At 39.4% G+C, this 25020-nt stretch overlaps 1 protein-coding gene across 3 annotated transcripts in view; it reads right to left on the reverse strand.

Moving 5' to 3' along the window:
• COL4A1 (collagen type IV alpha 1 chain) overlaps window positions 1-25020 on the reverse strand; it is a 132106-nt gene that overhangs the window by 48186 nt on the left and 58900 nt on the right. For all 3 annotated transcript variants that reach the window (XM_035565605.2, XM_050708416.1, XM_035565606.1), the window contains exons 3-19: window positions 11061-11150; window positions 10927-10971; window positions 9354-9398; window positions 9180-9242; window positions 9027-9080; window positions 8851-8877; window positions 7852-7935; window positions 7678-7740; window positions 6623-6658; window positions 6050-6091; window positions 4281-4370; window positions 3687-3722; window positions 3483-3542; window positions 2103-2147; window positions 1844-1897; window positions 1319-1360; window positions 347-440 (exon numbers count right to left, since the gene is read on the reverse strand). In XM_035565605.2, coding sequence (XP_035421498.1) covers window positions 347-440; window positions 1319-1360; window positions 1844-1897; window positions 2103-2147; window positions 3483-3542; window positions 3687-3722; window positions 4281-4370; window positions 6050-6091; window positions 6623-6658; window positions 7678-7740; window positions 7852-7935; window positions 8851-8877; window positions 9027-9080; window positions 9180-9242; window positions 9354-9398; window positions 10927-10971; window positions 11061-11150 — 970 coding nt within the window. The remainder of the gene's footprint in view (window positions 1-346; window positions 441-1318; window positions 1361-1843; window positions 1898-2102; window positions 2148-3482; window positions 3543-3686; window positions 3723-4280; window positions 4371-6049; window positions 6092-6622; window positions 6659-7677; window positions 7741-7851; window positions 7936-8850; window positions 8878-9026; window positions 9081-9179; window positions 9243-9353; window positions 9399-10926; window positions 10972-11060; window positions 11151-25020) is intronic.

Here is a 25020-nt window from a genome sequence, read left to right on the forward strand (position 1 = left end):
TTGACTTTTTTTGAGGCGTCTTTTCAAGATTCTCTGCACTATTACCCACTTCGTGATTGTATTCACTTCTTTGTTAAATAATCTCACTGGATTCTTTAACCTCCATAAACCCAGGCCCCATTTTATTCTTTTCCAAACTACTAATGAAATGCTGTCTTATTGATGATGAGAATAAGTGTTTTAAAAACTATCACAAAATGTAATAATTTGAAAGCAATTAAATAAAAAACTGGAACATTCCACAGTTATATAGAGCCCCTGAGCCCACAGACAGTGGGATTTTAATTTCCTTTAGCAAGAAAATGAAAAGCATAACTCAATCATAAAGACAAGAGAGAATACATACCTTTTTCACCTTTTTGACCTTTTTGTCCAGGCAAACCTGAAACTCCAGGGTCTCCCTTTTCACCAAAGGCGTCCATTGGTCCAGTATCTATAACCTGAATCGCAGGACAAAGATGAGGACACTAGAAACATGCAACTGTGCTCTAGTAGTTTGTATGTCATCCATCCCAACCTGATGGCACAGAAGCCACTTTGTTTTGTGTTAACAGCTTTGAGCAGTTTTGGTCATACTGGCAATCTCATTGACAGGTACCAGCTGCTGTGAGAGTGTTGTAGCTGCTGAGGAATTACCAGAGAAAATAAGGATTTCCTGTTCTACCAAAATTCCTTCATATCAGTTGTATGGGTAAGTGGAGAGCTTGATAGCACCTTTCTGAATGAAGATGATGTAAAGAAACCTCAGTATGTTCTAAGTACTGATCCATTGGGTTTGTGTTACCTTTCATCTTAAAATACTCTACTCTGGTGATTTCTACTGTTGATCTGAGTTTGACATAGAAGATACTAACATTTACAATATAATATTCAAGAAGTACGCACCTTTTTTCAAAACAAATGAGCAGATGTTGGGAATTTTTCCAGTTTCTCGGAAAGCAGCACCATCAAAGATATGTCTGCTGCTGACTAGTCCCATTTTTTATTTGAAGTGTTAAAAAAATTATAGACTACAATGCTGACAGATGTATTCTTCTGAACTCTCTTTTAGTTTGTACTGATTAAAAATGCCTAACAGTTCCATTCTCAAAAACATTCAAAATTCATATTCTTTGAAAGCTCCTTTCCCAAATTTCAAACATACTTCAGAAATAAGGCTTTTGTTTCCATTAAGAAAAACTGAGGATATGACTGATTTGAACAAGATCAGAATATGCATAATCTCTCCTTTTTTTTCTTTCTGTTTGAGTACTTTGACCTTCTCAAAATTTTTATCTTCATTTAAATTTAAAATAAAACAAGAATTTATTTTACTTACTCTTCCTGGGGGACCTTGAGGACCTTGATCACCTTTTTCACCCTAAAGGAAAATACAAGTTATGCTTTAAATCCAGATCAGATGTTCTTCACCAAAAAAAAAAAAAAAAGTAATAATAATTTCTTTAGCAAATGAACTCTTTGATACAGATTCACACAAAATCCAAATGCTAAGCACCTGGAACATCATACTAAACAATAATTTGTTAGCAGATGGACCTGTACTGCTTTACACTGTATAAAGAGAAACAAGGATTTTTAGAAAAGTACATTTCTTGGCTGAGCAAAGAGATTGTGAAAATAAAGGCTGTGTTAAACAATTCATATAGAACTAAATCAGGGGTACCTAAGCATGTTGATTTTGACTTTTTGTAGTCTCTGAGTGATGACTTTACAATGTAGCAACATAGCAATCTTCATTTAATACTGTTTTACATGCACGTGATGTTTCAATGCACATCTATGAATCAGCCATACGAGCTCATAACTCCTCACTCTGTGCTATGACAAGCACAGACTGACTCACCTTAGCACCAGGTTCCCCAGGCCGTCCCGGAATCCCAAACCCTCCAGGCAAACCCTGGACGTAGAAGACAGTGACACCAGAAAAGAAAAACACAGTTGCACGTTAGCTCTGGCAGCATCCAAGTTTTAAATTAAACTCACCAAACACAATAATTTTAAGTAAATAATTTGGAAGGCTAGAAAATGTCAACCATTTATAATACACAGACAACTCTTTGGTTTTGAATGTAAGAAATAGTATAATTTAGTGAAATACATACAGGTTGCCCTTTTGGTCCTGGCTCGCCATCTTTTCCAGGCTTTCCCTGTAAAACAACAAGTTCCACTCTGCTTAAACAGATAGCCACAGGTACACAATTTCTAAATATGATGGGTGAAATACTAGAACAGAATAATCACTATTGTAATGCATTCATTAAGAGTGCTAATACAGCTGACAGTGTAGAGGGTAAAAAGCAAGCAAACTGTGACTGCCTAGTGCTTATGTTACTCAACATGCTACAAATTATATCCTATCCCACCTAGATTTCTGCATTCAGCACTGGGGCCCCCAGCACAAGAAAGACATTAAAAAGATCCACCAGACCAAGGTGGTCAGGAGAATCTTTTAATGTACTCTCTGACTGGAATTAGCTATATGGTAGTCAAACAATTCCATAAAACTACAATATCAGATCTTAATAGTGGTTCATCTTTTGTGCCTTTTCTTAATTTCAGAAGTAGCTGTGATTTCCTTGAAGAGCAAGAATTATATTTAAAAGATCTTAGAAGCTTTGTTCAGGGAACGCTATAGAAACTGAAAGATTTATTTTTGAACAATGCAAAGATGCTTCCTCAGCAGGCTCCAGGCCAACATTTCTCCATCCTTCCAGCTTTCAAACCCTCATTTACTGTAGGAGTAAAAACATATATCTGATAGCAGCGATAATTCCATCACGCACCTTTACTGATGGGCTGACAGAACACTCAACCTTGAAGTATAGTAGGAAATAAGGAGGATTTCTTTCAGACTGTAGTACAATTCAATTCATATAGCTGTGGTTGGTCATTTTCTAACAGTTTACGATGACCCACAATTTGAGAAACAGCACTCTAGATACATTTTCATGTAGAAACTGCTTTTCCTACCAGCTCAGCTGTGAAAGATACAGCATGGCTCACAGAAATTGCGTGCATGAGACTATGATATAGGTCAAACTAGGCAAATGCAGCAGACATTGTGGCCTCAAGCAGTTATGGTCAGGCTAGAAACCAGCAAGGTAACTTGTATCCGTCATCTAATTTTTTTTTTGCTCCATTCCTAAGTATCTGAAACAAATCCAACACCTGGGCAAAGTCATGCATATGGTGTGACTTGTTTTGCTTTGCTTTTCCTTCTGTTTTGGAATGACCTTACCTTGCTTCAGCCGGGATCAATGTGAGTCTTGCCTCTGCCTTCAGCACTGCAGCCACTGCTAGGGGTCTTTAGTTATGTGAAAGCATGTTACCTATTAACTTTACTGGATGTTATCACTATCTTGGCTTGTACACCTGCCCTTGTTGTTTGATATATACCAAATTTAATGTTTCACTAATAGTTATTAAGTTTAATTAGTTTATGGAAGCAATGCAATGACTGTAATTACATTATTGATACTTACACGTGGACCAGGATCCCCAGGTTCACCCTTTTCTCCTCTGAAAGCTGAGCCTGGCAATCCCTGGAAGGCAAATACATACCAGATTAATAATACTGCCATATTCAAAAGTAAATTTGCTTTTAGGTATAAAGATATTCAGGGCCATCATTAGATTCTTCAGTATGTTTAGTGTAATAAATATATATATATGTACAAAGTACTTACTGGGGTTCCCTGTTCTCCCTTTTCACCTTGTTCACCCTAATGAAATTATAAAAAAATGTAGATTAGTAAGGAAAATTTTACCCATAATTCATTTAGGCTGTTCTCCACTTCAAGAACTATGCCTAATAGTATGACGTGCAAAAAGAGGTTAGACAAAACACAAAACATGAATCCATTAAGCTAATTTTTTATGCTAGTATATATTGCTTAGAGGGTCTAATTCAATAGCTGAAAATTAATGATAATTCATTAGCGCTCATACTCCATGGATGTGATTCTGTAAATGAAAAGTCCAGCATAAGCTACTCAATTCAAATTTTTATAAAATTTAGGGTTTACAATGTTTATCAATTCTCCTTCTTCAGAAAGTCTTCTGCTATATGTGTTACTTCTTTATGCAATTGTTTATACATTCATCATCATACTTTTCAGAGAAACTTCCAGAAAGACAATCAAAATGTATTACGTAAAGCCAAACAATTTTGAAGAGTCGGCTGTGGGTGACTCATTATTTTCTTCTTCCTCTTTTACTTCCGTTAGTTCTAATGACTACATTGTACTGAAGAGTACAAGGTCGATCATTTAAGGTCTCACCTTTTCTCCCTTTATGATTTCACTTCCTTTTTCTTTCACGTGTGGTGCAGGTCCTGGTGGCCCTGGGGGACCACGGACTCCTTGTTCTCCCTGTCAACACCAAATCCAGGACAGACCATTGAAAACACTACTGAGACCAACTTCAAGAAAACAAGTGTGGGTCATACTTTTTCATTATGTCTGCATCCACAGCAGAGTAAAAACTGTATATGCTTATATAATGCAATAGGACTATCTTTCATGGTAAAACACCTCCAAAAAGGATTGATGCATTTCTGCCAAGCAATAACACATATCGATACTATTTATTTTTTGCAAAAGATAAGCCTAAGGAGTCCAGGAAATCTCCACATACTTTTATTGTCAACATTTTTCAAGCAATTCTACGATAAAAAGTTAATCTCAATGATGTACCATGTCACGAAAAATCCTATCCAGTAGGAATAGTATGCTTCAAAATACATAAAAAAGGGTAGTGGATAAAAAATATAAATGCATATATAACAATTTACTTGTACTCCCAAAGGCCTCTGCCAATGACAATCATAAGAAGCTTTTGGAGAAGGGCTCAGACATACTAGCAGTTTACCTAATAACCCATGACTCCAAGCATTTCTTGCCTCCTGAAAATGCAATATAGAGCACTTTAACCTAGACCCCAGTGGGAAACATAACACTTTAACCCTCACATGTGTTACCTCCCGTCTGGTGCTGACTAAGGGAATAAATGGGATCAGTCACCAAAGGTAATGCATGGTAACTCAGCAATGCATCAATGCTGAAACAGTCATGCAGCAGGCAGGAAATCAGTCATCACTGAGCAAAATCGACAAACAATGCAAAAATAAGAAAGGTCATTTGCTTGGTACAACAAGCAAATGTTGTACTCGTAGCAAAGGGCTACGAGTTGGACAGCATGAAGTCCCATGCTGCACTCTGGGATGTTGACCATATTTATGAACAAGCTGGCAGCATTGGCAACTAAGAACATAACTGCATCACCAGTTGCAGTCAGGCAGCACCAGTAAGGCTGCAGCTCTCTTCCACTTTAGCAGGTACTGCAACACAACAGAAGCCCATGTGGAAGGCAAAAGAGTTGACAGAGAAGGGTCAGTGTTGACACTATATGTGTTTTGAGTAATTTACTTTGGACTAACCACACTCTCTTCCAACAGGCTCAGCCCTCAGCACTTGCTGCAGCATGCTAGGCATGCTCGTGAAGCACAGCTTTTGGTTTAGTTTCATGCTAAAGGAAACCAGATTGCATGCTCTGAAAAATGCTCCTGGTCAAGCCAAAACACAGAGGACAACTGCAAGATCTGTTTCAAAACCACACTCCCTATTCATTCTAAAGCAGTGATACAGATAAGAGTCCTATCACAACTAATTCTGACAATTTCTGACAGCATATATCAGAACTAAATTGTTTTCAAATCAATCTCATAATGAGTCCTAATGTACAGAGTAAATGTTTCCAGATCTCCCTACGATAAACTAAAGTAGTTGGTACTAGTCACAGCTAGAAAACAGGATAATGACCTAAATTAATGTCAGGTACAACATCATCACATCCAAAATCTGTAACTGTTTAGGACTTCTGTTCATTTAGCTATGAGTTACAGATTTGATTAACTCAAGTTGCCTAAAACTTACAACGCCATTGAGCTGATTTTCTTCACAGATTAATTCCAGAAGTTTATTTAGTTAAAATAAATAGTCTCAAGAATATTTTATGGAAGTTGTTCTCTAATTCTTCAAAAGAGACTTACCTTTTCACCTTTTGGACCCTGAAAGCCCAAACCCATGTAGCCCTGAAAATAAAAATTATACACAGTAAATTTTCATCAGCAGTGAATATGTGCATACATACACACACAGAAATATTTTGTACATGGCTAAAGTTAAGAGAGGGTATGAAAGACAAGATAGGTCTTTTAAAGGCACATATGAAATAAACAAATAAATCATGTCCTAACCCTCCAGTTGTCACAGCAATTTGTGAAAAAAAAACATATAGAATTAAATTTATTGCATAATTTTAGTGTCAGCATGCTCTTTTTTCAACATTTTACTGTTAAATTTTGGCATTTTAAAATGAGGCCAAATTATCACAGAATGTTGTAATTACTACTGACTTGATCAACTGAGGCAACAGATCTAATCAAAAATAAAAATAAATAAAAAAAAAAAAAAAAAAAGCTCTCTCTGTGATGCCTCATTAACTCATCCCCAGATTGCAAGAAAACCCACTCCTTTAGGACTATTAGTTTCCAAATTTGGGGGGTAACTGATGTGCCAAATAACTAAACAAGCAGACAGTCTTTATAATAAAAAAGTCTTACCTTTTCGCCCGGAGGTCCTGGTGGCCCTGGGGGACCCTACAAGACAGTACATTTCAGCAGATATGTATAAAGTATGCTAGGTGGAATAATTCCTTATTCTATAATGAGAGCAAAAATGCAAATCTTTCCATTAAACCAAGATCTATTTTTCTGCTACTGCCTGTAGCTCCCAACTTAGCCTAAATAATAAAATAAACAGAATCTGTCAAAGATCTTTCATCAGAGCTTGCTTTACAGTTAAGAGTTCTGGATGTAATCAGCATCCAGACAGGAGACAATCACAGAAAATCTGTGGTAATGCACTGCAAAATAACTTCACTAATGACATTTTTTCCCCAGTTTTGTGTGCTACTGACCTCATAAATGGACAGTGGTAAATATTAATCCTCACCTTTCTTTCATTAAATTTGTTCTTTTTTACATCAACCAGTGCAAGTGCTGACTAAACTGTATGACCATTTTCCTTTACATCACTTTCAGTTTTCTTTAGAAGGAAAACAGATGCTCGCTTTAATAGCCAGAAACACTGGGTGGACTTTCATCAGATGGAAGTAACTGATCCCTATGAACATTACCCGCATCCAGAACAGGAAGAGAAGACATTAGGTATCTATTAGACCTGACAACATTTCAGATAGTTAAAATGCCTTCAGCATTAGGAATAATAGGAAGTTGATGCTGCCCTGCTTTCCACAGTGCTTCTTACTCAACTGTCCGTAATAATAATCTCAACATACATTTTGATTCAGATATGGCTGCTAGGTCTGTAATTTATGTTCTGTAGATTAAGTGGGGGAAGACAGAAAAGGAGGATTAAGTATATTACAACCCCTTCCCCACAAATAAAATCCTCCAAATCTGCAAGAAGATGACTCTAGGAGCAGTGCTATTGAATGCCTATGTACCTATGCAATTCTGCCACGACAGAGTCCGGGAGACTAAATATGTAGCCTGAAACCACAGGTTGTCTTTCCTAAATCCTAACACCTTGTAGGACTTTCCTGTAAGTGAAGTGCAAATCACCATTACAGGTGATTCCATCACAGGAAACTTACTGGTTCTCCTGGAAGCCCTGGTGGCCCCATTGGTCCCTGAAACCCTGGAGTTCCAGGTGGACCCTATAAAAAATAAAAAGGCATAATTAAAAAGTGATATGTATTTGGCAATTTCATGATATTGATATAATTTTAATTGAAACTCACTGCTATTCAAACATCATTTAGACTTACAGGTAGTCCAGGTTGGCCAGGAAAGCCTTTATCACCTTTTAGCACACTAGGAGGTAAAAGACCAATCACTTCACCTGGATCTCCCTATAACAGAAAAAAAAAATAGTACTTTAATATCCATTCAAACACATTCAAAAATGTTAAGATAAGAGGAAAGGTAGAGCCATGTAAAATTTGGAATCATTTGGAAAGTTCACTTTTAAAAGAGTAACCTCACTTTACAACTATCTAAGAGACTCCAGTACCAAATCATCATTCATACTCTTATTCTCTGTACTGTAATGGGTAATCAGAAAAATTTTCCCACCAATCTATCACTACTACAGTATTACTAGACAATGAGAACATCTGGCCTGCCTATTAATGGAACTGGTAACTTCACAGTCTCTTCTCCAGGATGAGATCTTAGTCTTATAACTAATTTTGAAATCAAAGCCATCCTTTTTCTTAAAAAAAAAAAAAAAGAGATACACTTTGTCTTTCTTGTTTTGGAAAACTATTCCAATTGTTATCCGCTTCTTTATACCTCTTTTTCTGATAGCAAAGATCCTGTTTTTTCCTGCATTTTTGTACAAAATTGCAGTATTTTGAGGGGCTGTATGACTTTCTTCCACAAACATTCTCTATGTTAAACTACTTTGAAAAATGAAATGTCAGTATCAAAACAAATTGGAACCACAAAACCTATCTAAATCTTTATGCACAACTTTGTGGCCACCACAATACTTATGCGGAGTTAATGATATGTACTATTTTTCCTGTTGTACTTCATGCAATACTTACACTTTAAAGACCTGCATGGAACAACACATACGTTCAATAGTTATGAACTGGAAGTTGCTCCACTGCCTTTATTTAGGAGGACTGCAGAGCAGAGTACAAAGTGAAGCACACCAGTACAGTTTTTTAGTCCTTAAGGAAGGACTCCTAGTCTTAGAGGGTGTAGAACTCATTCTAATTGATCACATTCTAAATGATCACATTTAGAGCAAAATGTACCTTCATTCCAGGAGGTCCTGGGGGTCCCTGTGAAAAAAGACATATTTGATGTTATTTTTCCTCAGTATTGTATATTTTACATTTTATCATCTATATAATGCCATATAATTATATCTAAATTTCAAGAATCTGAGTTGAAACAAGTGAAGTGAATGAAGCATGAAGAATCTACTTACTATGCTCCCAGTCAGTCCTGGTAAACCTGGGGGACCTACTGGACCTCTTTCACCCTAAGGAGAACAGAGAAATTGGTTTTGTTTAGGGAACACGTTTGAAGGATGTTTTTATTTCAACACAGAAATGTTGTTATAAACATATGTAAATGTCACCTTTGTGCCATTACATCCTGGAATGCCAGGTGGACCAGGAGGGCCGTCTTGTCCAGGAATGCCCTGCATAAAAAGGAAGTAAAGAAATTAGCAATACAGCATTAATCCAGGTCAGATGTCACCTGATGTTCACTTTTGATGTTCTTTGTAAAAATACATATACTTCATACGTACAGGAAGGCCTGGGTTTCCTGGAAATCCTGATGGTCCTGGTGGGCCCTGCAATTGACAAAAACATATTGAACTTGGGAAACTGAAATGACAAAACCACAAAACAGCAAGGACAAGCTGCATCTCTAGTCTCCTTTCCAGTGGGGACAGTAAAAATCAGAGTAAAACTTGCTTTTAAACTCTCTTGACAAAATAGCCCTAATCTCCAAACCTCCCAACCATAGCATTTTAGTGATTGGTAACTGAAAGCACTTTTTTATATTTCTGTAACTTTTTAAGCAGCAATATGCATTTTATTCAACTGAAACTGCATCGGAACCTTACACAGACATAACAAAGGAATGCAGAGCTTCTGTCTTCTCACAACCATGCTTCACAACGTGAAATTTACTGTAGACACCTCTTCATAGCAGAGGAGGATGCTAACCCACTGTAAAGATGCTTTTCCATCTTTCATCAGCCACATCAGTGTGTCAATTTCATCTCTATCATCCAAAAAACCAACTGGCTTGAAATAACTCTCTCTTCCTGAATAGCTTTCCAGTGTAATGAATCAGGAGTTTGACTTGGCACATCATTTTCATCCTACCAGTTTATTTATTGTGAAACAGAAAAGATGTATGAGATTCCAGAAGCTCAGATAGCATATTTGCATCTTCCAAAACTTTACCATTGCAAAAGTACAGTCTACTTGCACTGCAAACAGTGAATGTATTTGCCAGGAGATGCTAATTTACGTTAACACACAGGATACCATGAACTTCATGGACTGAAATGAGGATTTCTTGATCTATCAGAATACCCCCTCTATAATACTTTAGACACTGTGATTGATTTTGTAAATTCTGTGTGCTGCAGGCCACTGCAGGCAAATGAAGAACAGAACTGACACGGCATTTTGAAAATCTGTGGACAAGAGGGCACAGCTTAAAATGTATCATTGCTCATCAAGTCATTCAAATTCTCTTTCATCAGTACATTATGAAATGTGAAAATGTTAAGAATGAGCTTCACATCTGACAAAACACAGGAAGACATCGCCCTGGCTACTATAATATACTAATTAAGTGTTATGTAAGTACCGCATTAAACAGAAATGACAGCAGTAAGGTTACAGGCATGCTTAGGGCCTCCCTTAAAACTGAACAAGTTGGAGGATTAAAGCCCCAGCTTTAATTTGTCTCTAAACCCTGTGTAAATTTTTAACATATACATTCTTGTGAGTGTGTCAGCATCTCTGCTGGAGCACTTCAAGGAGGTTAGATGGTTCACATCCAATTGGAATGAAGCCTCTTGGTAGGTCAGAAGGCTTTCAAAGGAATACTAAAACCAGACCTGTTGATGCAGTGATAAGTAATGGGGGAAAATGCAAATGGACAAAGGCACTGACTGCACAATGCAGAAAGAACTTCAAAGGCAAGAGCAAAAATCTTGAATTACTGTGCAGCACAAGGGGATGCAGTTGATTAACTCAAAGAAGAGAATAACCCCATCATCCACTTGAAGACAGCTATGAAGAGTGAAAGACATATAAACCCAGAGACATGAAAACTACAAAATGTAAGTTAAAACTCACTCTTGTTCCTTTTGTTCCTGGCAGTCCTGGTTCTCCAGTATCACCCTGTAAAGGAAAAGAGAGAGCTTTGTCTTTCCTAGGGACAACAATTTAGGGAAATCTGAGTGTTTTAAATATTAAAGCTTAATTCCTACCTTAAGCCCTGGTGGCCCAGGAGGACCTTCAGGTCCTTGCATTCCAGGAAACCCAATCACACCCTGTAGTCCTGGCAAGCCTCTTTCTCCCTGCGGAAAGAAGAAAAGGCATTAGTAACAACACCACTGAGAACAGTAAGAAGTTAAATGTGCCAACCAACATTTCATTCTAGTCTTTGAAAGAAGGATTATTATAAACAAAGAAACATTTCTGTTTGATGACAAGTTGGCACAGGGTGACTGTGGCATGACAGAAAAGCACTGTTCATAGCATGTTTATACTGCTAGTAATAGAAAGGCCAGAAAATCTAACACCCCAAGTTAGCAGTCATATTCCTGAAAACTGCAAATATCACTGTTCGGTCACTAGTGTATGAATGGCCAATATGAATCTTTGTCTTACAAGTCATTCACAACAGCAGATTTTGGACAGCAGGCTTTGTCACTTAGTCTTGAGCTTCAGGGTGGTTCAGAGTCAGAGGTGGTTCAACATACAGGGTCTTTCTGAGAAGCTCAACACAGTGACTGTATCTGTCATCCTTTAGGTTCCTCTTTATAGTCATATGGGATACACATGTTTTCTGCACTCTCCCTACTACTCCAAATGCATTTAAAACACATAAACCTAGAGGCAGAAAATAAAATCCATCCACGCTCTAGATCAATATTGCAGCTGTTACACTTTCATTCCCAGTGAAACCAAGAGGAACACTGAATAAAGGCTGAAAAAACCTACACATAGAGGAGAGGGAAAAAAATGTATCCATATATCAAAGTCTGAAAACAGCAAATCAAGCAAATTAAAAGCCAAATGTTCCACATAGGAAGTAACTAGAGTTGTCTTTTCAAGGTGTAGGGTGAAACAGGGAGAAGCACCTCATGTTATCCAAAAATGTGATAATATAAATGAATAAAACATTAGTGAGCAACTGAAAAAAAAGGAAAAGGTATACAAGTTTGGTCAACAACTAAAAAACATGGCATCTGTTTTAGAAACTCAAAAAATAGACCAATTTTCATGGGATACAGACAAGGAAATAAAATCAACAGAGTTTCAAACACACAAAAGGAAGCTACTCAGTTTTCAGTATCTTCAGCAGAACAGTGAGAGATGAGCTTGCTATTTGTAATTAACAAATGATTTGGTACTGGGAATTTAGGATGGTGAATAGTTTAGTGAAGAGCAAGAAACTTTTCTCCTATTTGCTCAGGATTACCAGCTACATTCTAGTAGCTGGTGGGGGTCATCTGAGGACTGAGCAAATAAGAGAAGAACAACATCTGGAGACTGGAGAACTCACTCTTCAAGTAGGTAAAACAGGTACTTTGCAAGGAAAACATTATGGTAGACAGTCAGAGGAAGGGGTGTGATGACTCACGGATGTGGCACTAGTTAGTTTCTGAAGATGATGGGAGTTGGCCACTTGGGTAGCCTTTTGTTCAGATGAAGAGAAAAAAAATAGAGGTGACTGATGGGTAAGAAGAAAGGGCCAATGATAAAAGTATGAGAAAGTAGAGGGGAAATTAAAGCAAAATAACCACTTAGTACAGAGAAGTGACTTGGGTGGAAATAAAGGAAATCTACTGGCACCAGCTCTATTCAGTGTCCCTGCTGTGGCTGCTCCTGCCAGCCTGAGTTTCTATAGGTCTGGTGGAAATGTGATCTTGGCATTTTGTTTATATTTCAAGTCTCAAAGAAAAGGACACAGAGATGCACCCAGCACCTACAGCCCCTGCCCCATGGCATGCTAGTGTGAGCTGGGTATCAGAGGTAACAGCCAGTCCCACCAAAGCTTGTGCAGCCATTCCTGCACCTTGCTGAGAAGGGGGAGGAGAAAAAATGGAAGGAGTCAGAGAAGGAGCAAGTCTGAAATTTCTGATAGGTCAAATAACATAATAATTCAGTTTTGTAATGCTACTGCAAGGGTTGCTGATGGAGCTGATGTCTGAGCATGCTAGGTGTCCATTCACCTCTTTGTGGTATGTTTCCTGGTCTGGCTGTCATGGCAGTCCTTGCCCATGCAAACTGAGGGACATGGCACTTCTATAAACAAAATAGCACTCATTTATTAAAATTTTCTGCTGGGAAAAAAATCTTACATTGCCTCGCCTCTCTTTGCTCCCATGAAAAATAGCATTTTCAATAAAAAGGTACTTTCTGAGGCAATCAAACTGTTTTTCCTTGAAGCACCAAAACGGCACGATCTCCTCTATTTACTTCTCAGTATTCATTGTCATGCTTTGATAATAAAGTTTGCTAGCTACCAAAAGCTTTGGCTGTGTGTTGTGTTATCACAAAACACTGCAAAACAAAGCAAACAGCCCAACAGATCAAGAAACATATTTCTAAGTCAGCTGTTAAAGGTACAAAGTCCAAGTTCTGAAGTAATCGTTTCAGAACAGGATTTTACACTGAACCGTGGGCACTCGCCTTCATGACCTGCTGAGAGATCTATTAAGGAGGCAGAAGACACTCAAGTACATAGAACAGGGTTTTCCATTGCCGAAGGAAAGCACAACATGTGCAAATGAGAAGAAAACAAGATTTTTCTGACACCTACATAGAAGTATGAGTCATATGTAACAGAGCTAATACTTTCTGCACTCAGGAGCAATGTCCAGAGGATTTCAATGCACTTTGAACCACTGCACCCTGTGACACAGGAAAATATTCGTTCTGCCATTCTTATGGAAAAATAAAACTGAGGTTTAGAGATTTCGTTTAGTCTAAGGCTCCCTGAAGACTGTTCTGGCACTGTAAAAGGCCCTTAACGTGCCTGTAAATCACTCACTAAGGTAATGACCACTTCATCTTGCCAAAGACATTTACCCAAGGCTTGACATAAATAAAGCTTGGGCTTCCAGGACAACTAGAGCCTGCTCTGCAAAGCTATCTTCAGCCTCCCAGGTTGCCCTCTCTGAGGGGTTAAACATAGCTGCAGGAGCAGGTCAGAGACTGTACAGGGACACTTTGAGCCAAGATACATCCAGGTTTCCCTAGAAACATTGTCTTTTACTGACTTGAACTGTTAGGCCAAGAGGAAGAAAAGTAAGTGGCTATTTGTCCAGGACTTCTGGACACCCAGTCAAGCTGCCTGATGCCCAGAGGCCTGGAGAGTACAACTCCTGAGTGTGTGGAGGTCTCTCCCATCCCAAATACTGCAGACTCACAGTTTCTCAGACCAGAACTGAGCTCATGTATTAGCTTGTGATTTGCCAGAGGGAAGTAAAAAAAACATAAAGTTGGTTGACAGTCTTGGCTCTGAGGGTGTGAGAGCCACAGGAGCTCTCTCTACACACAATTTGCCACCTTAGCAATTTATTCTAGCCACCTTAGCCACTCATGCTAACTGGGGAGCATGCGCTTACACACTGCTTACACCCCTCTCTCTACTTTGCCTTCCCATTTAATGTCAGTGCAAAATACTGAGTTAGTAGCCCAAACTTCTGCAGTCTCAGTCTAGACAGACAATGGGACCTTACTTCTCCATGCCATTCATGGAAACTCACAGAATTTAGGACAACCTATTCCAGCCAGATCCAGTAACAGATCTAGGGATGTGTCCTGGTTTCCAGGCCCTTTATTTAGTCCATGTATCAGACTGTAAGGAAAGAAGCATCGCTAGCGAACAAAGATCTAACTTCAATGCTTCAGTGACCCAGACAGTACCAACTTACACCGTGACATGTCTTTTTGACATCAGTGAAACTACACTAAATCACAGTAAAATCCTATCAGTCTCAAAATGTCTACGCTGAACAAGAGAATACAGAAACTCTACCATGAGAAGTAGTAAACTCATGTGAATGCTGAGCTCCATGTGTCCTACATTGACTGGGTATTAGCCTGCAGAGATCACTGGGGTAGCAACATTTGTACTGCTGCTTTCCTACCCAAACTGGCTTATTTAGAACTGCAAGCTCAGATGAAGCTGTCATGTATTACACCATGCAGTACAGACATATGCGTGTCCTGAAGATGCTTTGCATTGCAAGGAAATACTTGAGCAGCATCCCTTCCCTGCTTGCCTGCCCAGTTCCTTTGTTCACCCAGTGTTCCAGCCAAACATCCCAACAGTGTTTGCACTACATTTATGCTGCAACCCATTAAGCATCCACGCTACATAAATTGGCAAGCACTAGATCACTGCTGTTACCCCATTTATTCTTTGCTCAGCACTGAGATTCCTAGCCGCAATGCGTGGAGAGCATGAGACTCTGACTCTAAGTGCTATGTATTGTTCAAGTTCCAATATTCACAGCTGCAAAGTCTTGGCAAGTAATATTAAAAGAGCTTCTGCTTCTTACAAATCAATTCATGAGACTCGGAAATTAAAACAGATGTAACCCGAGTCATCTGTACCTCCACTGATTCAATGCAAAATGTCAGAAAACAAAAAGGAGAATATATTATTCAGCTCACAAAGATGAATATTCTGCCTCTCAGCTGCTGTTGAAAATACGGAGATGCTATTTAAAAAGACAGCAAGTGCTCGGTCACTGTTACACTCATTTGATTAGCAAGATGCCTGTTGAAAACCAGCTTTTGTGAAATGCATCCAAATGCCTCCACATTAGATAGTTCGAATTAAAAGCAACTGAATGGACTTTTAAAGAGAGGTGAACCTGTTAAGAGCATAGCTACAGGCACTGACATTTTTGCTGGCATCCATCCTTCCAAATTAGCCATGAAATACTGTTTCACACATGGAGCAACTGCAGATGGCTGTTGAAGAGAGTCACATGGAGCAAGTAGTTTCAGAAGAGTTAGCGTAATAAATCAAGTGCTGAGGGGGAGGAAACAACCAGCACTACATTATAAATTATTTCCCCTATTATTTTGTCTAGGGACTGTTGGACAGGGAGATGTTAGTCTTGAGAGACTGGTAACATGGATATAAATCAAATGTTTGCAGAGCTGCGGGCTCACACAATGTCTGGACCCATACGTATGCTGTGTTCTCCAGTTCTCCAGAGACTGAAGCATGTGGTGAATAACAATGTGCAGAGCTTTCTGGAGGCATTTACGAGATTATCACACAGCCCCTAGCTGGCTCCTCCTGTTCAGTTTGCCTCTGTGGGAGATCATCCCGTGGTAGAGATGGCAGAACAGACATGTGCCTGCCCTTCGGCTGAAAACACGTAACACGGTTTTACGGTGAGATGCTAAAAGGCAGCTGAGCTGGTCTAGCTAGCAAAGTTGGCTCTGCTCCTCTTCCTGCTCCTTCGAAATGGATGTTGCCTCCCGACCCTTCTTTATAGCAGCTTCGATGATTCCCTCCAGCACTGCTGCACCAGACCAGTTCACTAAATTCACTCACTTTTCCTTGGTGAGAGAACTTGCTCTGGCCTCAGTGATCTGAGAAGCCCATCGGGTGTCGAGGCGGCTGCCAAAACTGATGCGAGGACACAGCAACGCAGGTGCAGAAAGGCTGCGACAGCAGCTTCTCACACCAGCACGGCGGGTTGGATGGAGTTCATCCGCCAGAGCTCCTCAGCTGTGCCTTTGCTGCAGGAGGAACTGAGCCTAGAGCCAACAAATGCTTGAACTTGAAGGACAGACATCTTCAGATTAGCATTAATGCCGAGTCCAACATCCGTTCTGAGCTCCAGCTTCCTCTCTCACAAGTACACATGCATCCCTCTTTCCAAAGCTCATGTGCATTGAACTGAAACACTACCAAGGGCATGCATGCCAAAGAAATGCAACAGCTTCAAGATGAAAACTGAGGGCGCAGTTTTCCAAAAAGAGAGAAACAGGGTCTGACAATTCAGCGTTCTTCCCTATTTTTCCCTTTTCTTAGTCTGATTTTAGAAATAGTCTCAAATGTTGCTTTTGATAGAGATTAGTTTGAGGTCTAGGCGTAACTGTTAATGAAAACAGCACCATTCACATGAATCCTGAAGCTCTCATCACACCTTGATGCTCCGGTGTGACCTCTTAAAATCCACAGCAACACACAACAGCCTTGCAATGACCTAGACAGTTTCTAGACAGACTGTCCCAAACCATGTGAGAGGTGAATGCAGGCTCTGTGTTTGTTCCTTCAGCTGATATAACTGCATGCACTCAAGCGAATTGGCTTTGAAGTGTCAGACCTGTAATTACAATACACAGTGGGAGACACTACTGTGGGATCTGAGTAGCGCTCTTGAGTCACTGTTTCTCTCCACACTCTTCTAAACACGTTTTACAGAACTGTAATTGGCTCAGGGCTGTTTTCATGAAGAAATGGTGGTGGGGAATACCCAATCCCTAACTAAAAGAGCATTTCTAACCACAAGAGGGAGCACCGGCCTCGAATATCTTTCAGGACTAAAATAAACGTGTACAATAAATATCATCTGTTTGTCCTTAGCTGCACTTACCATTTTCAGTATTTTACTGAAAGTGTGAAGTGGATATCAGTCAAACAGAATTATTGCTATACACTCACAGCACAAGAGTCCTTAAATGCACTGCGGATGCTTAACATTACAGAATTCCCACGGCACATTCTTCAGTGTGAGAATCTATCTACACTATAGCCATACAGTTCTGAAGCCACACGAGTAACTAGTAAATGATTACACAAACATAACTGTAAAGACATGTGAAGAATCTGTGTAGGAGCTCTGTAAACATCTTGGCTTTCCCGGCAGTTTTGGGGCTGACAGCATGCAGAATGGAAAGAGGGGAAGGGAGAGGAAGGGGGGATGTAAGTCAGCAAAATCTGGATTCTTGCACTGCCAGAAAGAATCTGAGAAAACTCACTCATGTGGAAACACGAATCCGGCATGACTAACAGAAGGGGCAGCCATGACTGTTTTACATCACCTGCACAGCTACCCAGTCGGGCTGGGTGTGGGCTGGATGAGTCCCCTGCACAACTTGAGGCATTACCAGGGCTGCTCTAGGCTATATGCAGACACAAAGAGCTATCCCAGCAGCTGCTGGTGGACAGCACTCTCCAGTCATGCCCTTTCTGTCACAATGCTGGTTCTGCCATTTCCATCTCCCCTTAGCCCCTCCCTAGTGCCCTTCATCCATGGGACTCCTTCAGCCCCCAGTTAAACCAGTTTCAGGGCTGCGCTTTGAGGTGGGAACACTGAAAAGCACCGGTGCAAAAGCCAGTGTCATACAGACTTTTATACACAAGGGTGGAAGGTGCACTCTCGTCACCCCATGATGGCATCTCGCACAGCACTGGCTTCTTGCTGGCTTTGCTGTCATTCCTGCTATGCAATTATCAGCTCCCGAGTCTAGTAAATTTGCAGCACCGGAGAACCTGTGCAGAGTGATCCATGGTGAACTCAGAGCTGCAGTAGTGAATCAATCAGCATAATAATTTGGTTAGAGAGCTGTTCAGGTTGGTAGTTCAAGTGCTGTCTGTGCCTCTGCCTTCCAAATCGGAGAGCATGCTTAGGCGGGAAGTGTATCTCAGTGTCGCCTGACGGCTGCAAAGAGCATTCCTCAGGAAGTCGCTAAGTGCTTCCCAAGAGTATAAAAATAGAAATAACGATCTTTGTGTATCCTTTCCTCTACATATCTGTACCGACGTGCTTAGTTTGTCTGCAAACAAAGTGGGTGGGTATGCAGCGTGTCTGATTTAGTAGCTGAAGGAGAATTAAAATAAGCCAAGTGAAGTAAAATTAATATTCAGAAGCCAGTCACGGCTACAGTCTCAACCTCTATTTAATTAGTGTCAAGCAACTGGTTGCTTATCAGCACTGTACAATTTCAGCTAAACCAGCTTTAAGTAATGGCTCCTCCATACTTAATTCATGTGCTTCATGCAATTCCTCTTCTTGCTCATCCCATAGTTATGTCTCATTTTCCAAATGCTTTTCAGATTTTTCAACAGAGGTGCCTACATTTCACTTTCTAGGACTTGCTGAGCCAAGTTAACTTAAGCTCTCAGTGACTCCTTACATTGTTTGTCTTTGGTCATTGTATATTTTGTGGTGTATTTGACTCCAGTGTAGACAAATGTTACAGACCCAGTAGGTAGGATGCTGAGAAGGAATGTATTTCTATTTACAGAAAACTATGATTTAGAAGACATGCTTGGTTTGCCTCCATTAAAAAAGAAAAAAAAAAAAAAAAAGGAGGGGAGAAGGGGGGAAGCCACTGAAGTTTAATAGGGTACAAGTACTTTTCATTCATGATCCCTAATTTCACCATTTCATAACCTAGGGGTAGTCTACCTGAAAGCATGATAGAGGGCATGGTATGACAAGAGTATGAAGGCAAGATTAACAGAGAGCAGAAGCCAACAGACAGCGTGTGAGCTTCATTTTCTGACTGTGGAAGTCTGCCTGAACAGTGTTTGGCAGTTTAACACCAATGTATGTGTTTCACTGTCTTGATGCTTAAACATTTCTTGATTTTTGTAAAAGACACATCTCGTGATGCTTCAGGAGGAAGTCACAAAAACCTGTCACCGAAGGTGTGCATGGTGTATTTCCAAAACTTTAAATAAAAATAAAATCAAACTTGGCTCAAGGAGTCCTTTTCCAAAAGTTAGAGCCACCCTAGGGAACAGAACAACCTCAAAAAAAAGCCACAAGGGAAGAGGATGTGGGAAGGAAAAATGCATATGCAGTGTTAAAAAAAATAAATAATAATAATTTAAAAAAAAGGAAATTCTATCACCTGGAGACAGGTTGAATCAAAAGGGTGCTATATTTCCCACCCCTTCTAATCATCTGTTGAACTCATTAGGTCTGAGTAACTCTTCCTTTGTTTTATTGCACATTGTGTTAAGTCACTTCCAGTGTTGAAGGTCCATGAAAATAAGGGGTAAAAATGCTCCACACCCTTCCTTCTTCATTAGTGAAAATTATTTAGCATTTGTTTGCATTTGGCGTTGTTTAAAGGCTCACATTCAAAGATGAAACAGCAGAAAAAAAAGGTCTTGAACTTTTCAGGTTTTTCTAATTTATTTTTGTTCACATCCTAGACCTGGAATGAAATGTTCACATCCTAGACCTGGAATGAAATGTGATGTCGTTACATGCAAGTTTTATTCTCTTGCCAAAGGTTTGTCATGGACATATTTACAGAAAATAATCTCTTCCATAAATAGTAAAAACATGGGCAGCTGGTCCTAGACAGTACAGACTGCAATAAAGTTCTCATAATGAAGTAGCTCATATCTTAAAGAGTACACGACAGACAGTGCTATTCTAGACAGTGCTATTCTAGCTACTTTTTTTGGTTAGGTTTGAAATGGCATTTCAAAAGTTTTAAACATTTTAAAGGTTGCATAGAAGTAAGATATCTTTCCACAAAAGCTGAAGGAAATATTCTAGCTTCTGAGATTTTATCACAAAAACACCAGAGGGCAAATAACACTATGCCTCAAAGTGTAATGCGATGTTTCTTCAGTTTAACCTGTATCCTCTTGACTCAACCAGAAGCATTAGAGAACAGACACCACAATATAATTTCTGTAGCACCTTCAGAATAATTCAACCTAAATCAATTAAGTTATCAAAGATGCAGTAATCACTAACAAATATGTAAAACAGATTATTTTCCTTATTTTGACACTATGGAGGTTATAAGCATAATCAATCAGTTGTTACTTGTCAGTGAATGCCAACCAGAAGTTGCTGTACTGCTTAGGTGTCTTAAAGGTTGTCTTTTTGACAAAAAAGGAAGGCTGTGTAAAACAGCATGTCAGAAAACTTAAAAACCTGTGATGTAAGACTGCCACCCAGAGGAACTCACAGGAAAGGGACACAGCCACTGGAGCAGGGAATCTGTCCTGGTGAGAGCTGGTCTGAGACTGTGACTCAAATGTTTCAACTCAAACTCTTCCCCTTTGGTACCACTCACAGTGGCAACGCTGATGTTCACTGCTCTTTCCTCAAATCTGACTGCACCCAATGACAGGCAGGGCAGAAAGAAAGTTTTTCTGCCTAAGGCTTGTACTTAGCATAGCTTTAGAGAGTTTCACATTTCCAGGCACTATCCTTTCTCTTTTTTTCTGAGGTAAAAAGCATCCCTCAACTCCCATGCCTTGGCACTGGTGTAAATTCATTGCACTTAATACCTAGAACATCCTGAAGAATTCCCTTTGTAAGAGTTTTGCCAAGGCTGTGTGTGTCCCTGTTGGACTGCCAACTTCCATCTCCATAGCAGACAGAAAAGAAATCTAAGTCGCAGATTTGTAATTGCATCCTTAATTCACAAATGCCATTAAAGGTGCTGCATACAGCTGTCAGCAGCACTTCTGGACAACATTGACTTCTCTGTTCACTGCTATCCTATACGAGCCCTCGGTATTCTTTCATTTTTTCAAATAACTCCTAACTTCAGACTCAGAGTGCACTTAAGACTCGCCTCCTGCCCTACTGTCCCTCTGCTCCATTCCTGCTGCTTACACTCATTTGTTTTGCAGTTCTGCTGCCTTTCAGCCTTCTCTTGGCAGTTGATCAAACTGTTCCAACAAAACCAAGGGTTATCGAAAGTCCCAAAGCTTTAACTATCCAGGAACTACTTTTGTTGCATCAGTTTACAGTCAGCAACAGCATCAAATGAGAAAAGAGTGAGAAGACATCCAGTTTGATGTCAGTGTCTGTGCTCACTCACTTGGTCAACTCAGTATTTACTTTAACTGTGCATGGTGATCTTTGACACAAGCCTCAGTGAGAATTATTTTTGTTGGCATATCAAAACATTTAAAAATGTTCCTGCTGAACTTTTGTGGAAGCTGCCACATGCTTTCTTTAAGAGCTACAAGATTTATGGGCAGGTTTTACCATTCTAGATACTCTTGAAATATTCTAAGGAATAGAAATATGATTTTCCAGACAAGAATCTGAGTTGCTTTCCCCTTGGCTTCACCTTAACTTTATTTTTCTTCTGATAGTAAGATGATATATGAGAAGACTTTACCCGTCACCGAAAGCTAATAGTTATTTTCATAATTTGTTAACCTTCTTTCCTGTTTTGTCTATAACTCAATTTACTCATTGCTCTGTGAACTTTCTCAGTTTACCTGAAAGAAAATGGAAATCGTTTTAGCATCTCTTGAAAATGCTTTCTCAGCTGGCCTTGCTCCCTCTGTGACATGAGTTTCTTTTGTGGTTAAACTAAAGAGGTTCTTCAGCTGGTTAGGAATTTGTTTGGGTGATAAAGTACCTTATTATCACCTTTTTAGCAGCTACTTCAAATTTCCTCTTTGGACATTCCACTTTAATGATGTTTCTTACTGCTCTATCTCCTTCAAAGCATATATGGTTACAAGTTTTGCTATTGCTCCCGATGGACGTGGTTTTTTTAGTGTTTTGTTTGAAATTTGGCTTTATACCCTTTTTCAATAAAACCCAAAAAGAAGAGAATTTAGATCTCCTTTTCTGAAAACCATATGGCTGGCTGTTTCCAATGACTAATCTAAATTATGACCTCTCACTGAAAACGTAGCTCTAAAATCTGAAGTAGGAGGTGGCTGAGCTAATAGAACCAAACAATTAACTACCACTAGTACAAGATAAAATAAACCACAAAACCAACGAAACCACTTCTTGCTCTTGGCCAGGAAGACCAGCAAGTGACTTAAGGAGATTACTGTGGTTCCCTAGTAACGATTATACGTACAAGATTGCTTGTTGTAAATACCGCTACAGAGAAAATGTAGGCAGAGATATATTAAATGATCCAAGATTAAATGTATCAAGTATGATTAAATTCTTGTGTGGGAACTGACATATCACAGAACCGCCAATTATACTGGCTGGCTTGGTCTGAGATCCCCAGCAAACACAATATAAATTGAATGGAAGAATGATTTAAAGAAGCCTGAGGGGTAAACTACAAAATGCAGCTACTGCTGCTCCCCAGACGTTTGCTGTCCCAGACCCACAGAATGCTGTCTGCATGATGGAGTATTCATGTTATGGGCTATTTTATGAATATACAGAAAGCGTAAGCAGACTGCAGGTATAATCACATATGACCAGATAGTAAAAAACACCTGCACACCGATACAAAAGTTTTAATAATCACTGTGCTGTCAGTAGACACTTAGAGCATGACTCTGTTTGCACGGACAAAATTTAAAATTTAGGATGATTACAAACTACACATGGGTATTGCAGAGGCACTGGGTGGCTCTGCTTCCAGAACATGTGGCTTTCAGAGAAGTGCAGACTTTATAGGTCTTTTCTGAACTTACTCTGACGTCCCATTTGGGAAACTTTACTGACTTTGGAAGCTTACATGGTTCAGACCAAAATAAAGCCCTGTAATCCTTTAAGAAACCAGAATGAAAACATACACTAACAGCAGTTGTACAAATGTAAAATCAAACACTGTGAGGCTATACAGTATGTTTTATTTCATGATGAAATGCCAGAGATTATTCTACCATCTTCACAAGCACAGATATGCATCTGGCAACAGCTGTTGAAAAAGTTACATCATGCCAGCTGAAATATTACTGTATGAAAACCTTTAGAAGTTGTCTCTGAAAACTAAATACGAGCACAGCCTGCCACACAGTATTACTGGGATATCTGCTTTTATAGCACTATTTCCATAGAGATAAAATCATCAGGTAATCCATTAATCTATACACCTCAATATAGAAAACTTTGCCAGAGAAATTCAGCCCCATTTGGGCACATGGGACAAATGCTTCCTAGTAACTATTTCAAACGAAGAAAATCTGATGACTCCAGATACCACTTAAAAGTTTGGCCTGCAAGCTGGGAAACTGTACTTATCAATACTTATCGTCTCTCTTATCATATCAGTATTATTCAGTCTTTTGACAGCTTGTTCTTTTCAAGAATAGCAGCTTTGTTTGTGGGCTCTCTTTATGAAATATAGATGTTCTTTTTCCTTGATTTGAACTAAAAGGATTATGTTTCTCTGAGAAAGGGTAAATCAATAAAAATACAGTAGTGCCACTTCTAAATTGGCACAAACATTGTGATAATGGCCTGATTTTCAAAAATATTTATGAGCCACAAGTCTCCTTGAAGTATATCAGATCTGCAGCTGATCAATATCTTTGCTTATTTCATTATGATCTTCTGATTTCCCCCTTTCAGGAATGAATAGATATTTTCATGCAATCTATTAGTCCTTTCCCTATAGAAAACATATTATTTCCTCCCACATTGCCTGCCACCTCTCTTGTCAACTTCAGGTCCTTCTCCAGGGTGTATAGTTTAGCTCTGCTTTCCTTGGTGTCCTCACTCATAGTCTCTCCAACTCAGACATGAGCAGGTGCTGTGAATGAGGAACATTTCTACAGCAACCACTTATGCAGAAACACTGAGTAAAACCATGGAAGAAGAGATAAAAAGCAAATAGTAAGCATTTACAGGATATAGTGGCAATGAAACAATGAAAAGTGTTAAAATGCACATTCTTGGTAAAAAAAAATAATAAAAAAAAATTATCTTGATGCTGTTAATACAGGTTGAACATGAAAAGCACAGATTACTGACTTGCTGCATGAAAGGACCAGACCTGCTGCCATCTGCTATATTGTAAAGAAAACCCAGAACTGCATAGAGCTGATCTGCTCACTGACTACCTGATCTTCTCTCCAGCAAGAGGCTTTATATTGTTTTAACTCATCAATATCACAAATATTTTGCTGTACCTGTTGATACCTAAAATGACAAGAAAAGCCCTGAAGGTCCTCCCAATCTGGTTAACTTAAAATAATAATAATAATAAATTGGCACAGTCAACTCTTCATTACCGAGAGTAAATAGAAAAGCCATATCACCTGCAGACAGCAAAACCCTGCGTGACTTTTAAGACTGTACAAAGAGAGTGCAGGAGAGGAAAGACCGATTGCTGCTGCTGTTGACTGGGGTGTCCCACTGATTGCCCACCTAAGCCAGGAAGAGAACTGCCTGGTTTCCAGACCCAATATGGCTCCAGATAAGCCAGTGCTTGTATTTCTGCAGTATGGTCAATCCACACAGGGATGGTTCATCCATTGAGGTAAAC

Source organism: Cygnus atratus, chromosome 1 (genome assembly GCF_013377495.2).
Source record: "Cygnus atratus isolate AKBS03 ecotype Queensland, Australia chromosome 1, CAtr_DNAZoo_HiC_assembly, whole genome shotgun sequence".
Lineage (NCBI taxonomy): Eukaryota > Metazoa > Chordata > Aves > Anseriformes > Anatidae > Cygnus > Cygnus atratus.